Raw genomic sequence first — 16,181 nt, 5'->3', positions numbered from 1 at the left:
TATTAATATGATTAAAGTTGACTTCGGTCAACATTTTTGGTAAACGGACCCGGACCCGTGGTTTGACGGTCCCGGAGGGTCCGTAGAAAAATATAGGACTCGGGCATGTGCCCGGAGTCGAAATCTGAGGTCTAGAACCCGAGAAAAGAATTTTTCTGTGAAATTATTTTTCTGAAATTATTAAGGATAATGGAAATGAAAATTGATTAAAAGACTGAGGTATCGGGCTCGTATTTTAGTTCTGACACCCGGAACAAGTCTTAAATATGTGTTAAGCGCTTTCTGTAAAGTTTGGTCGAAATCGGACGTCGTTTGACGTGTTTCGGACCTAAAAATCTAAAATTTGAAGTTTATGATGTTAGAATGAAAAATGATGATTTTAAGATTTGATTAATTGATTTTGATGTTGTTTTGGCGATTTGATCGCTCGATTAAGGTCGTATGAGGTTGTCGAGTTAGTTTGTGTGTTTGGTGAGGAGCGCCGAGGGATCGGGAGTGTTTTCGGAGGTGTTTCGGGATGTTTTGACTTAGAAATATAGCAGGTTTTCCTTCAGCTGTTGCAGGCCAGGTTTGTTCTTCGCGTTCGCCGTCGCCCTTACGCGATCGCGATGCTGGCCGGGTTCCCTTCTTCGCGTTCACGAACCTATTCCCGCGTTCGCGTAGCTTTAGTTCCACCTTCTTCGCGTTCGCGAACTAATTCACGCGTTCGCGTAGTTACAGTTCCTCCCTCACCGCGTTCGCGTGTCTCTCCACGCGTTCGCGTAGAGCATTTCCCTGGACCCCCCAGTCTTTCTCTTCGCATTCGCAGCCTTCTCATCGCGAACGCGATGGTCTGTTGAATTAACCCTTCGCGAACGCGGCCCCTTTCCCGCGAACGCGAAGGGCATTTTTGCCCAGTTAATTTTAAAAGCTCAAAACAGACCCATTACAGGATTACTCCCATTTCTTCATAAAACTTGTCTTCTCCAAGCTCTAGGGGCGATTTTTGAAGCTCTTCTTCACCAAAGTCTTTGGGTAAGTAATTTCCCACCTAATTCCTTCACTCTTCTTCATTAATTACTGAATTCCTAGACCTAAATCATGAAATCAAAGTAGAAATTAAGGGTTTTGGGTAGAGCTAGGGTTTCGAGAATTTTGGGTGATTCAACCTCAATTTGGGGTCGAATCTTAAAACAAATTGCATATTTGAACTCGTGGAGTTATGGGTGATTGGATTTTGGTCCTAGCCTCGTGTTTGGACCATGTGGGCCCGGTGTCGAATTTTGGTATTTTTGGAAGAATGCTAGGAAATTCATATCTAGACTATGAGATGTTGCCATTGAGTCTTTATTGATACTATTGAATTAATTATGCCTAGATATCATTGTTTCGGAGTCGGATTGTATAGGAAAGGCGGTATTAGAGAGTTGATTGCTATTCTCGGACCGAGGTAAGTGTTTGATCTAACTTTGGCTTGAGGGAATAGGATAAGAGTGTTATTATTTGCTAATTGCTAAATGAATCGAGTACGGTGTATAGGCATGGTGACGAGTATCTATACACCAGTGTCTAGCATGACCGTGGGTCCTTATATGTACTTATCCTGATATTGTTATGACTCTTCCATGTTGATTGATGAATTCTATGCAATGTGAAGAGTATGAGGACTAATTATGAATTGTAAATTCTTTGGAGCGTTGGCTCGAATGATAAGAAGACTATTGAGTAAGAAAATGAAAGAAATAGAAAGTGATATGAATAATCCCTTGCCGGGATGGTTTGAGTACATTGATTATCTCCCTTGCCGGGATGTGAGAGTATTGTTGTTGCTCCCTTGCCGGGATTTAGCTGATAATTGTGTAATTCCCTTGCCGGGACATTTCTTATTATTTGTTTATCCCCTCGCCCCGTTTGGTTGTGATTACTGTTTGGGTGAGGAAGAGTGATAATGCACGAAGGGTCATTCCGTGCCATGTTTTGATTATATTTGCACGAAGGGTCATTCCGTGCCATGTTTCGATTATATTTGCACGAAGGGTCATTCCGTACCATGTTTTGATTATTTATGCACGAAGGGACATTCCGTGCTCTGATTTGATATTAATTGCACGAAGGATCATTCCGTGCCATGATATGAGAGTTACGTGAGGGAAAACACGAAGGGTGATGCCGTGCACTTTATTTGATTTCTTTTGGTGAATGAGAGTAAAAGCACGAAGGTTGATGCCGTGCAACTGTTGATTTTCCTGCTCTCATTAATTATTGTCATTGCCCTATTTCTTATTTAAATTGTTGACTTTATATCTGGACTGTACTACCCCATAGCGTCTTTCCCTCCCTCTTAACTGTTTAATTTCTGTACTCTTTCCTTGTTTTGCATATATATACATTGAACTGCACAGGTTGATTTGGTAGTCCTGTCTAGCCTCGTCACTACTTCGCCGGGGTTAGGCCAGGCACTTACCAGCACATGGGGTCGGTTGTGCTGATGCTACACTTCTGTGCTCTTTTGCACAGATCACGGTATCGGAGCTGCTTTTGGACCACAACAGTAGGATATTGATCGGGAGCTGACTTCAGTCTAGGGACTTACGAGGTAGCCTAGGTGGCGTTCGCAGGCCGGAGTCCCTTTCCATGTTTTCAGTTTGTTTTCATTGTACCGAGACAGACATTTATGCATTTTCTATTCAGACTTGTTTGTAGCACTCTTTAGTAGTTCGTGAGATAGCGACACCAGTCTTGGGTAGAGAAATGTTAAACTTCCGCATTTTTGGATTTTCAGTTAGCTATATTTTAAAGACTTCCGCTTTTATTTAAATGATCCGTTATATTTATATTGTTATTGTTGAAGTGAAATCAGGGAATGTGTAAGATGTTTGGCTTGCCTAGCTCCGTTAGTAGGCACCATCATGGTTCACGATGGTGAGAAATATGGATCGTGACATCAGTATTGCCAAAGAGTTCATATTTAATTAGATAAGAAATGATAACGCTAGGATCTTTAGTTAATTTATATAATCTTATTGTGTTATTAATCTTTGAGCGTGTTGTAGCATATAGTTTCACGGACGTAGTTTTATTTCATGTTAAGTTTCCTGTGTGTTGGAATTAATATAGCTCATTAGTAAGTGGAACAACCAAAAAAAAAATCTGAGTTTAGAGTTAGCTAAAAGAAAGTGAGCCTAAATGTCACTTCGGTCTTATTCCATCAGTTAAATGGGTAGAAGCGCAAATAATTGTAAGTAAAAAATAGATACAACAAAATATACAAATAAATGTCTCGAATCTGAAAGAGACAGAACAAATGAAATATTCTAAACATTAGAAAAACTTTAGATGTATTTTAAATATTAGCCCATGTGTTCATACCCGAACCTTGGATTGATATGCTTAAATAATAAAAGGATCATGTGCGCATTCCGCCTCTCCATACCTTTAAATTTAAAAAATAATTATGTTATAATCATGTGTTTATTCCGTACCTTGGTTTAATAGTTAACTCAAAGAAATACCTTGTATGCGTACTGCATCTGGGTGAACACAATTAATAAAAATATAATAATTAATTAAGCGGACATAAATAAGCCATAACCAATACAGTACCAGAATAGCCAAAAAATGATTTAAGCCTTACATTAGTCAATAAAGCGACCGTGCTAGAACCACGGGACTGGATGGGTGCCTTACACCTTCCTCTCGGTCAAAAGAATTCCTTACTCAGTCTTCTGTTTTCGTAGATCATAAATTAGGAGTCAAATCTTCCTTTAGATAAGGGATTTAATAAAAGGTGACTTGGAACACCAAAACTCAATTCCAAGTGGCGACTCTAAAATAATAAATAATCCCTTTTCAAAACGTCACTTTAATTGAAAAAACTCTTCTAACTCAACCTCGTAATAGGGTTGTGTGTGAAAAAAGGAGGTGTGACAGCTCTGGCGACTCTGCTGGGGATTAATTAATAAGAATTCGAGCTTTGTATATTGATTCTTGTTTGGCTTTTATCATGTTTTGGATATTATTGTGTTTGGAATCCTAATGTGCTATTTGTCGCTTATTTATCGCTTTAATATTTATTTGAACTGTGATATAAACTGTATCCTCTCTCGCACCCCTATGAGTCTTCTGATAGGTAGTTATGTTGTGTTTGCCTACCAGCATCACAAAACTTCTGTCTTGAGATAAAGCCAGTTTGCCTACCAGCTTCTGGTGAAGGATTTAGTCACACATGTTTAGGCGAGAGAGCCGTTAGCTAGCCAGTGTTGTTCTAGTACTGGTGACGCTTGACGCTCCTCGGCTCGGGTTGTCCACCCGGGTAAGCCAGGTCTAGATACCATCTCCTTCAGGATTTGAAAACTTAGAAGAACAAGCCACAAGCAATGAATATCCCTAGTAGGCTACGCTTTATTTGCAAGCATTGGACTTAGCAAGGCTCGGCACAGAGGCCCGGCCCGTCTAGGACAGGTACAAATTTTTCGGACCAATATGTTCATATTTATCTGCTATATGTAAAATTATTTGGTAGGCTTCACTCAAATGTTGACCGGCTTTAGGATAGAATTAAACAGAGGATAGAGAAAGAGGAAATTTCCAAGTTTTCATAAAATACCATTTTTTTAATAAAATTTTGAAAGGTTTTGGTATGGGAAATTACAATTTTCAAAATATTTTTTTTAGTTATTTTTACCGAACTACGCGGGTTTGATTCTCACCGGATGTGAGATACGTAGGCAACCTTCATCAGGTTCAACCCCATTTTAAGTAAAAAAAAATTTTAAAAAAAGAGTTAAAAAAAAAGGTTTTCTATGGACTATTAGTTATTATTTTCTTTTCCAATCATTATAATATAGTCACTTTATCAGTTTTTAACAAGTTTTGCCCTTGCATCCGGTTTTTTTTTTGTCGAAATAGCCTTGAAACCTGCATCGAAAATGCGAAATGGGAGGCCTGTTTATTTTTTATTAGTTTTTACTTGTTTTTTAAAAAAAAAAAAGTTATTTGGGCCTTTACTTTTTTATTTAATGACTATTACTAATTTAATTTTTTTTAGTCCCATAGTTTGGTTTTTTATTTTTTTATTTTTATAGAGTCAAACCCGAGAAATCGAAATTTTTGTGTCAATACTATATTTAATTAAAACCTAACCCCGTGTCTGGATAAACAGGTGCACTATGAGTGGGGAAAGAGCTAAGTCTGAAAAGAGGCCCAAGTCAGAAGGGATATCGGTTTTCTTATTGTTGATCAGATACCACAATTGTTGTGGGATTGGTCGAGAGATTTTAAGGAATATGAGCGAAACCAGATAAGAAAGTACTTGGGACATTTGGTTCACATGATGACGATCAAGCCTAGGAGGGATGTGATTGAAGCTTTGATTCCGCATTGGGATCCTAAAAACAATGTGTTCCATTTTACTGACTGTGAAATGACTCCGACCTTGGAGGAAATCGCCCATTCCAGGGGTGGGGTCGTAATCTTCGCCGCCAGAGGCCCATAGTACCAAAAAGTGTGAATAAGGGTAAGTTTCCGAAGCTCTTGAACATAAATTATGGACAGTATGAAGGTTTAGGAGGCAAGTGTGACGACCCGGCCGGTCGTCTTAAGAATTTACGCCCCGATCCCCCATTAACTGCTTCCCCTAAGTTCATTTCTGCTATTTTGGTTTGCCGGGACGTTCTCTATTGAGTTTCGGAGAGTTTTGGGACACTTAGTCCCTAAATGAGAGCTTAAGTGTGGAAAAGTAGTCCGTAGTTGGAACAGTGTGACCTCAGAATGGAAATCCGATGGTCCCGTTAGGTGATTTCGGGGTAGGGAGCGTGTTCGGAATGTATTTTGGAAGTCCGTAGCTCTTTTAGGCTTGAAATGCCGAAGGTTGAATTTTTGAAGTTTCCGGTCCGATAGTGAATTTTTTATCCGAGGGCCGGAATGGAATTCCGGAAGTTGCAGTAGCTCCGTCGTGTCATTTGGGATGTGTGTGCAAAATTTCAGGTCATTCGGACGTGTTTTGGTTGGGTTTTTGATCGAAAATGTATTTTGATGGAATTTGAAGTTCTTAGGCTCAAATCCTTGAATTAATCGAGTCCCGACTTTGTTTTAGGTGGTTTAAGGATTGGTATAAGTTTGAATGAGGTATTAGGTGTTATTGGTGCTTTTGGTTGAGGTCCCGGGGGCCTCGGGATGATTTCGGGTGGTTAACGGAAGAATTTTTGAAGTGTTGCAGCAGTTGAACCATTGCTGCTTCTCGTATTTTTGCATCTGCGGCTTGGGAACCGCAGATGCGGCGCCGCAGAGGCGGCTAAATGGCTGCAGAAGCGGCTTTGCTCCTTTCCCTCAGAAACCGCAGAAACGATGCTATTCCCGCATAAGCGGAGCCGCAGAAGCGGCTCAGGCATCGCAGATGCGGCTACAACGTTTCGTTAGTTTCCGCAGAAGCGGATTGTCCCTCGTAGATGCGCTTCCGCACCTGCGGATCATTTCTCGCAGATGCGGTCCTGGCCATTTAATTGTAGACCGCAGAAGCGACTTGTTTCTTCATAAGTGGGACGCAGAAGCGGTCCCTTGTCCGCAGAAGCGAAAATGCCTGTTTTGATATAGAAAATTCTTGGGTTTGATTTCATAAGTTAGAAAAACCAAATTGAGCTCGGGTAAGGGCGATTTTCAGAGGGTTTTGAAGAGAAAACTATTGGGCAACGTTTCTTTAATCCCTTCTAGTTATATTTCATCATTTTGTAGTTAAATCCATCATTAAAATTCGAATTTGGGATCAAAATTGGAAGAAATTGGGTAAAACTTCATAGGCTAAACCATAGAGTTTTGAGTGAGCATTTGACCTCCGATTTGGGAGATTTTTATATGGTTAGACTCATGAGAGTACGAGGGTTCTGAAAATGTGAAAATTATTCAACTCCGAGACGTTGGCCTGAAAGACATTTTGGTCATTTCACCTAATTTCACGCTGTAGCTTTGAATTAAATAGCAAAACCAGTTGTTTGCGATGTTATTTACAATGTATAATTGAATTGAATATATTTGGGCCATTTGGAGTCGGATACTCGTGGCAAGGGCGTGGTTTCTAGTTGATATTGAGCCGGTTCGAGGTAAGTGGCTTGTCTAACCTTGTGTGGGGGACCTTTCCCCTTATGATTTGTTATTTGTTATTTTGAGTGCCTTGTACGCGAGGTGACGAGCGCGTACTTGAGCCAATTGTTGAAAATCCTGATTTTACTTAAGATAGTGAGATTGAGTTCCTTTCATATTTACTTTATTCTACTTGCAATTATAACCTGTGCTAGATTAGGAAAGCATGTTTAGTTGATTTAACTTGCCTAATTGCTTAAGTTGCCTTGATTGTACTACGTGAAGCATGCTAGGCCAGTACTACCTATTTGCTTGTCTTTTGTACTTCGTTTCCGTGTGCCTTCTGGTTGTGATTATGCATTTATATTGGGACTACGGATGTGGGATTCCGGTAGCTCCTCCCCCCCCTTGTTTTGTTTACTTTGGGACTACGGGTTCGATTCCCGGTAGATCCCCCTGCACTTTTACTTTAGGACTGCGGGTTAGATTCCCGATAGATCCCCCTGCATATTGATAGTTGGACTACGGGACGGTATCCCGGGAGATCCTTCGGTTTGGCACATGAGTTGGACTACGGGACGGTATCTCGGGTGATCCACTAGACAGTTGAGGAAAGGGCTACAGGACGGTATCCTGGGAGACCCTCATTGTTATCATTGGTATTGAGCTGTAGTCATTCTGTGTTTATTTTGTTCTTTATGTAGTTGTTATTGCCTCGTTGACCTGTCTTATCTCACTGCTGTACTCATTATTACTGTCAGATTTTCATACTGTTGATTATTATTATGTTTTACCTCAGTAGGGCCCTGACCTTCCTCATCACTACCCAACCGAGGTTATGCTTGGCACTTACTGAGTACCGCTGTGTGTACTCATGCCCTTCCTGCGCATGTTTTTCATGTGCAGATCTAGGTAACTCTTCTCAGGCGCAGTATCCTTGAGGCGAGGAGATACACGGAGACTTCGAGGTATATCTGCCGCGTCCGCAGACTAGGAGTCTCTATTCTGTTCCAACTTTAGTATTTAGTTTATCCCTTTTCTCTCAATGGTTTAGATATTCAGGAGTTAGAGCAGCGTACTATGTTTCTGTTAGCCTATGGTTCCCGTGAGTTTTCGGGTTTTGGGATTGAGTTGTGGACTTTCGCACTTCTTTTGAGTTGTATAGGTCGAGGGCCTCATATGCAGTTATTATTTTAAAATGTTTAGCTTTATTTAACCATTTCGCTAGTTAAGTTGTTATTTCCGCATTGATAGGCTTACCTAGTTGTAGGAACTAGGTGCCATCATGACATGTTCATGGAGGGTGAACTGGGGTCGTGACAGCAAGTGGGTTAAATTGGGATTTCTATTTCATTTGTACGGCCTAGAATGCAATTTCAAAAGGAATGTGGGAAAATTGAAATCAAAGGAAGACAAGGAAACATGGAAGATACACAGAAGGTTTGCATTTATGGTTGCTTTTTTGGGGCGTGTAGTTTTTCCGGAAAGGGAAGGACGCATTGACATCCGGTTGGCAGGTGTAGTTGAGGCTCTAACCTTAAAAGGGGATGATTATACTTTGGTCCCTATGATTCTTTCTTCCATTTTTCGTGCTTTAACTGGATGTAAATTGGGCGCACGAAACTTTGATGGCTGCAACATTTTGCTACAAATATGGTTTTTGGAGCATTTTATCGTCATCCTACGATCTCTAATTTTAGTGAGCGCTGGCCCAATCACACTTTTGATCACCAGAAAAGAATTGACAAATGTGACTTACCTGAAGGGATTAACGCCTGGAAAGAACTACTTCTTACTTTGTGTGCCAAACAGATCACATGGAATTACGATTGGTTTTCCTCGAAAGAGGTCATTTGTGAATCTGCATACCATTCTTATTTGGTACTCATAGGATTGGATGGTGTTTAACCTTATGCTCCACTTCGGGTAATGCGCCAGTTTGCACGACGACAGGAGGTGCCACCAACACGAGATATGAGCAAGTTCAGTTATGATTTTGGTAATGATCAACCTCATGACGAAGAGGAAATTATGAAAATTTGGTATGCAAGTAAAGTTTCGGAGTTCAATGAGATGGTAGAGGACCGAGATCGTGGAGAGGTGATCCCTGAATATATTACTTGGTTTCATGATCCTTCGTCGTTTAGAGATAAGCCTGAGGGGTCGAACAGGAGGAGAAATGATCAAAGAACTATAGAAAAGCTGAAAGAGGAATTGGAGCATGCTCAGATGATTATAGCCAAACAACAAGCCCAGCAGCAAGCCGGAGTCGCTCATATTCGTTTAAACATTGAGAAAGATTATCAATCTACCTTGCGGGTCATGGATAAAGATCTAAAGCATGCTAAAAATGAGGCAACCCGCTTAGAAGAAGAACTGGCAAACACGATTAGTTTAGTCAGAAGAGTTGAGGCGAACAAAAATGTTGAAATACATAAGTTGCAAGAAGACTTGAGTATCATTGAAGAGGATGCGCACCAGCAACAACTGGAGTTTGATCAGCAGAAAGAGCAGTTTGAAACAGAAAGGGCCCATTGGATACACTCAAAGAGTCAGCTTTATGCACAATTAGAAGAAATAAAAAGGCAGGAGAGGGGTCATCAGCACATAGATTTTGAGGAAGAGCGGCGTCAGTGGATGATTGAGAGAGGTGTGTTAAACCGTCGCATTGAAGAATATGAGGGACGTCAGGCTCAGATTGGGCACTACCCAAATATGGTTGAAGAATTGTCACGTGAATATGGGGCAAGCTAGAGAGCAGGTACTTCGATTGGCAGAAAAAGCAGCATATGTTCATGATGATCATCGTCGTCTAAATAATGAGGAAGTTGGTCAACAAGCACGTGCCCTCGTTTCGCAGTTGCCGGCGGTGTTTCAGAATTTGTACGAGACTTTGGGGGGACAGTGGAGGCCAAGAGATGCAGACCATTGATGATATCAGTTTAAGCAAGAAGGCCATTGAAGATTAAATTTTTAGTGCAGTCCATTAGTTCTTAGTTTCATTTTTTATTTGTTGCATTTTTTAATTTTATATTTGGAGACTTTTATTATTATCAAAGTTTATTTTATCCCAGTCATGTTTATGTTTTTAGAGTCAGTAGAGTCAGTTTGTATATATTTCCTTTTCTCTCATTCTATATAAAAAAAATTGACTGAAAATGAATGAAAAATATTTTAGTTTGTTTTATTTTCTTTTTTTTAAAAAAAATTATTATTCCTGAACTACGTAATGGTCTGATTCATGCGGCGTCATGATACGTAGGCAATCCCCATCGGATGCGATCATAGCCATAATTAATCTGGAAAATAAAAATAGAAAGAAAAACAACATAAAAAAAGTAGCAAGTTCAAAAGGAAATAAAATCAACAAGCCGGGATGAAGCATGAAGCCTTCCAAAATCATTTTAGAAATGAAAATGGTATTAGGTGCATGGCATACAATGTGTGATTAATATCTGCAAAATGCCTAACTCTAACACATTTGTTGTTTGTCATTTCAAAGAGATAAAGTTAAACAGAGGTGGTTGGTTTGTGGTTTAAACTGGCGACTCACCCTTACAACACGAGATCAAAAGGAAAAAGTAGAATGGCAAACAACAGTGAGAATGAATCAGATAATGATGATGTCCATGGACAATTGGTCGAACAAGGTTCGGGACTGGTTGAAGAAGTAGGAATGTTGAAACAACAATTGGAAGAGATGTACCAAGCTTGGGTGAATGGGCAGGCACCGCCATCACTACCCATAGGGCCCTCGGATAATCTTCATAATGTGTCAGTCGCAAATCAATTGCCCATCTCCATAACAAGTAACCCATTGTACTAACCTGGTTTCAGTCCGAGCATTAACCTTCCCACTATCCCCAGTACCTCCATTCCACGTCCTCCAACCGCACCCCTCAGAAATGACCTACCTACTGTACCCATTATCCCTACTTCCACTATTCCTCAACTGGCTCCCGCTCAAAAGCTCAATAATGATCCACAACTGAATGCTCATGATGCCCAACATTACTCTCCAAAATTGACTTTCAAGGTTCCAGATTCATACAAGCATACTCCTCAAAACGTATTCCCAATTGAGATCGAAAAGCCCGACAAGAATATAAAACAAGAGGAAATGACCAGAAAAATGAAGTGCTTGGAACAAACCATGATAAACATACAGGGTTTGGGAGGCCACAAGAGTGTTTCGTTTAACGATCTGTGCATGTTCTCCCATGTTCATTTGCCACCTGGCTTCAAGACCCCCAAGTTTGACAAGTATGACGGGCATGGTGATCCCGCTGCTCATTTGAAGAGGTATTGTAACCAATTGACGGGAGTGGGAGGCAAAGAAGAATTACTCATGGCTTATTTTTGGGAAAGTCTGACAGGAATTGCTTCAGAGTGGTTCATAGATCAAGACATCTCTCACTGGCACGTTTGGAACGACATGGCTCAAGATTTTGTCCAACAATTTCAGTACAATATTGATATAGTGCCAGACCGCTCCTCTCTTGTCAACATAAAGAAGAAACCAGCAGAAAGCTTCAGAGAATATGCAATCAAGTGGAGAGAGCAGGCTGCTAGGGTCAAACCACCAATGAAAGAGGCAGAAATGATTGACTACTTTCTCCAAGCTCAGGATCCTGATTACCTCCATTATATGTTGGCCGCCATTGGTACCTTTTGCTGAGGCGATTAAGATTGGGGAAATAGTTGAGAATGGCATGAAGTCGGGCAAAATTGTGAGTCAGGCAGCCCTTAAGTCGACCACGCAAGCAATTCAAAGTGGGTCAGGCAGTTTCGGAAATTGGAAAAAGAAGGAGGAAGGATCCATGATGGCATCTGGGTTCGGGGGAGTTCAAAGAGGAATAGTTCCTTCGTACGTACAATTCCAACAAGGACAATCCAATTCTCCTCAACATTATTATCCGCCTCAGGGTCCCCGGTACTCAGTGACCTCGCGACAGTATACAGTGTTTAATGCTCAGCCTTATGCTAGGCCTCCCAATCACCAACAATGGCGAGCACCGACTCCACAAGGCTCGCATCAATTCCGCCCAAATTTTCAGGCGCCATACAATCCTCGTCCCAGACAGGAATATGTGAGAGAACAAGAGCTAAAGAAAGAGTTCACCCCAATTGGAGAATCGTATACAAGCCTATTTCAAAAGTTGATACAGCTGAAGTTGATCGAACCTATCATGCCGCATTATATGAATCCAAATTCAAAAGGTTTTTACTCCAATGCGAGATGTGAGTATCACTCTAACACCCAAGGTCATAGCACCGAGAATTGTTGGACATTAAAGAAAGCCATTGAAAATTTGATCGAAGCAAAGGCAATTGTGGTAGCAAACAATGAAGATACTCCTAATATCACAAACAATCTGCTCCCAGCTCATGATAATACACATTTTATTAGGATGATTTGTGATGATTGGGATTATAAGCAGTCTGCCAAGACAGAGATGATTGATGGAACCATAGGGCAAGAGCCAAAAGTGATAGTAAGCCCGCCACAATCAGCACCGTTGATTGTGAAAGGTGCGGGTTCTAGTTCAAACTCGGCAGGTTCTGAAAAACCGGTTCTCTATGTCCCTGGAAGCACGAAAAAGATTGGGGTTCAATTGGGTGGTCCAAAACTTTACATCCTTGGGGGCATTCAAAAGATTTTTCCGAATAATGCTTTGAGAAATATAACAGAGCCAGTTGTGATCCGACCTGTTGCACAACTCCTAGTGTCAAACACAAAAGCTATTCCCTGGAATTATAACAAGACTGTCATGACATATAAAGGAAAAGAGATAGTGGAAGAAACAGATGAAATGGGGGGCTTGACCCGCTCTGGAAGGTGCTACTCACCAGAGGAATTAAGAAAAGCTAAGCAAGCCAAGGAAAATCACTTTCCAGTGAAAGAACCCATTTCAGAAAAAGAAGCGGAGGAATTTCTTAAGAAGATGAAAATGCAAGACTACTCAATCATTGATCAACTAAGGAAAACCCCCGCTCAGATATCTTTGTTATCTCTGCTTTTGCACTCTAAAGAACATTGCCGTGTGTTGATCCAAACTTTGAACGAGGCATATGTCTCAGAAACGACAACGGTGAATCAGCTAGAAAAAATGGCTGAAAGATTCTTTGAGGTGCACAAAATCTCTTTCAGCGATGATGATTTGCCTGAGGAAGGGGCTGGGCACAATAAAGCTTTGCATCTTATGGTCAAATGTGAAGGGCATTACGTAAAAGGAGTCATGATTGATGGAGGCTCAAGTGTAGATGTATGCCCTCTTTCTATTCTACAACAACTGAACATTGACACTAACAAAATTCGAACTAGTAGTGTCAGCATCAGGGCTTTTGATGGTTCAAAAAGAGACACTACTGGGGAAATCGAGCTCACCATGACAATTGGCCCGGTTGATTTCAACATCGTCTTTCAAGTGTTGGATATGAAAACTTCTTATAATTTTCTTCTGGGAAGGCCGTGGATCCATATGGCCAGAGCTATACCATCCACCCTACATCAAATGGTCAAATTCGAGTATGACAGGCAAGAAATTATTGTTCATGGGGAGGATGACTCATCCGTCTATAATGACCCGTCCATTCCATGTATCGAGGCCAAGGAAGGATGTGAATCCCTAATACACCAAACATTTGAGGTGATTGAGGTAGACCAAGTGGAAGAAGGAAAACCAATTCTACATCCCCATCTTTCAGCCACATCTATGATGGTAGCTTCACTAATGTTGACGAACGGCTATGAACCAGGAAAAGGATTAGGATCTTTTCTACAAGGAATTGTGAACCCCATTGCTCCCTTTCCGAAGAAAGATACCTTTGGCTTGGGTTTTATACCAACATCAGCTGACATAAACAGAGCCAAGGCCCGCAAAAAGAATGGTTGGAAATTGTCAAACAATCCCTCACATTGCCTACTCTTTTGTCAAGCCACAATTTGAAGAAGTCCAAAATCCTTCTACTCAGGATGACATTGATGAAGTTTGCTAGGGTCTCAAGGAGATGTTCTATGGGATCAATATGGTTCAAGCTGGTGAGGGCCCTAACCGTGCAAGTGTTCAGCTGATTGGTCCAGATACCTCACTCAACAACTGGGAAGCAATCCTCTTCCCATCAGGAAGGAGTCTTGGTAGTCTGTTTTGTTGCTTTTTCGGTATTTGGATTATTTTCAGGGTTGTAATCCAGATATTTTAGTTTAATTGCTTTGCTTTGATGTTAACCCTTCTATCCTTTCAAATTCAATGAAATGAAGTTCCAGTTTCATAGTAGAATTTTATCTTTTCCTTTCCCTAATTCTTGTTACTTTCTTATCATTTTCAGTTTTGTTAATGCTGGCTTTAAAAACATGACATGCACGCGGAATTCATGCCCAAATCTTAAAAAGTTGTCTAATCTCGAAATAATGAATCAAAAAGTTGAGTATGATGAAGATGAGGATTTTAAGGAAATAAAAAGAGAATTGGATCAATTTGAGAATAAGCCTAAGCCTAACTTAAATGAAACTGAGGCAATTAACCTGGGAGGTCCTGAAGAAACCAGAGAAACAAAAATAAGCATTCATACTGAAAGAAAGACGAGAGATGCTATAATTCATGTTTTGTTCGAGTATAGAGATGTATTTTCTTAGTCGTATGATGACATGCCGGGTTTGAGTGCTGATTTAGTGGTCTGTAAGCTTCCCGCAACAAAAACAAAGGAAGTTTAAGATAGACATGAGTGATAAGATTAAAAAAGAAATCACCAAACAACTAAGTGCAAATGTGATCAGGGTCGTCAGATATACCACATGGTTAGCAAATGTTCTGCCAGTGCCAAAGAAGGACGGGAAAATTAGAGTTTGTGTTGACTATAGGGATTTAAATAAAGCAAGTCCAAAAGACAACTTTCCTTTACCCAACATTCATATCCTTGTGGACAATTGTGCTAAACATGAGATCCAATCTTTTGTGGATTGTTATGTCGGGTATCACCAAATTCCGATGGATGAAGAAGATGCAGAAAAGACCACCTTCACCACTCCATGGGGAACTTATTGTTATAGGGTCATGCCATTTGGTTTGAAGAATGCACGAGCAACTTACATGAGGGCCATGACTACCATATTCCATGACATGATGCACAATGAGATTGAGGTGTATATTGATGATGTGATCATTAAGTCTAGAACACAAGATGATCATGTGCAAGACTTGAAAAAGTTCTTTGAAAGGCTACGAAGGTACAATCTCAAACTCAATCCAGCCAAATGTGCATTTGGAGTTCCTTCTGGGAAGCTTTTGGGTTTTATAGTTAGTCGAAGAGGCATTGAGTTAGATCCCTCCAAGATAAAGACCATTCGAGAGCTGCCTCCCCCGAAGAATACAAAAGAAGTCATGAGTTTGCTTGGGAGGTTGAACTACATCAGCAGGTTCATTGCGCAGCTTACAACCACATGTGAGCCTATATTCAAGTTGTTGAAAAAGAACGCCGCTATCAAGTGGACAGATGAGTGCCAAGAAGCTTTTAATAAGATCAAGGAATATTTGTCAAATCCCCCTGTTTTGGTCCCGCCAGAACCTGGTAGGCCTCTATTTTTATATCTGTCAGTAACGGATAGTTCTTTTTGTTGTGTTCTGGGTCAACATGATGCCACAGGCAGAAAGGAACAAGCAATATATTATTTGAGCAAAAAGTTCACCACTTATGAGGCCAAATACACTCTTTTGGAAAGGACATGTTGTGCCTTAGCCTGGGTCGCTCAGAAGCTTAGGCATTATCTTTTGGCCTATACAACTTACCTCATATCCCGAATGGATCCCCTAAAGTACATTTTTCAGAAGCCTATGCCCACTGGCTGATTGGCAAAGTGGCAAATCTTGCTCACAGAGTTTGATATTGTTTATGTCACTCGTACAGCCATGAAGGCACAATCTTTAGCTGATTATTTGGTAGAAAATCCGGTTGACGATGAGTATGAATCTTTGAACACATACTTCCCAGATGAAGAGGTTAATTTAGTTGAAGAAGTAGCCCAAGATGACAGTCAAATTTGGAAACTATACTTTGATGGGGCTGTCAACATTAAAGGCGTAGGGATTGGGGCAATTCTCGTATCACCTATTGGGCAACATTACCCTGCC

General features: G+C 40.7%; 1 protein-coding gene across 1 annotated transcript; it reads left to right on the top strand.

Moving 5' to 3' along the window:
- Positions 11,766 to 14,003, top strand: LOC109227879. Its single transcript, XM_019393069.1, has one exon. The coding sequence runs from the start codon at positions 11,766 to 11,768 to the stop codon at positions 14,001 to 14,003; it is 2,238 nt and encodes a 745-aa protein (XP_019248614.1).

This window comes from Nicotiana attenuata, chromosome 6 (genome assembly GCF_001879085.1).
Source record: "Nicotiana attenuata strain UT chromosome 6, NIATTr2, whole genome shotgun sequence".
In the NCBI taxonomy this organism is placed as follows: domain Eukaryota; kingdom Viridiplantae; phylum Streptophyta; class Magnoliopsida; order Solanales; family Solanaceae; genus Nicotiana; species Nicotiana attenuata.
This window is presented reverse-complemented; position numbering and strand designations above follow the sequence as displayed.

What these genes read in the sequence shown, in the direction of transcription:
- LOC109227879 (XM_019393069.1), top strand. Translation starts at nt 11,766, where the DNA reads ATGAAGTCGGGCAAAATTGTGAGTCAGGCAGCCCTTAAGTCGACCACG.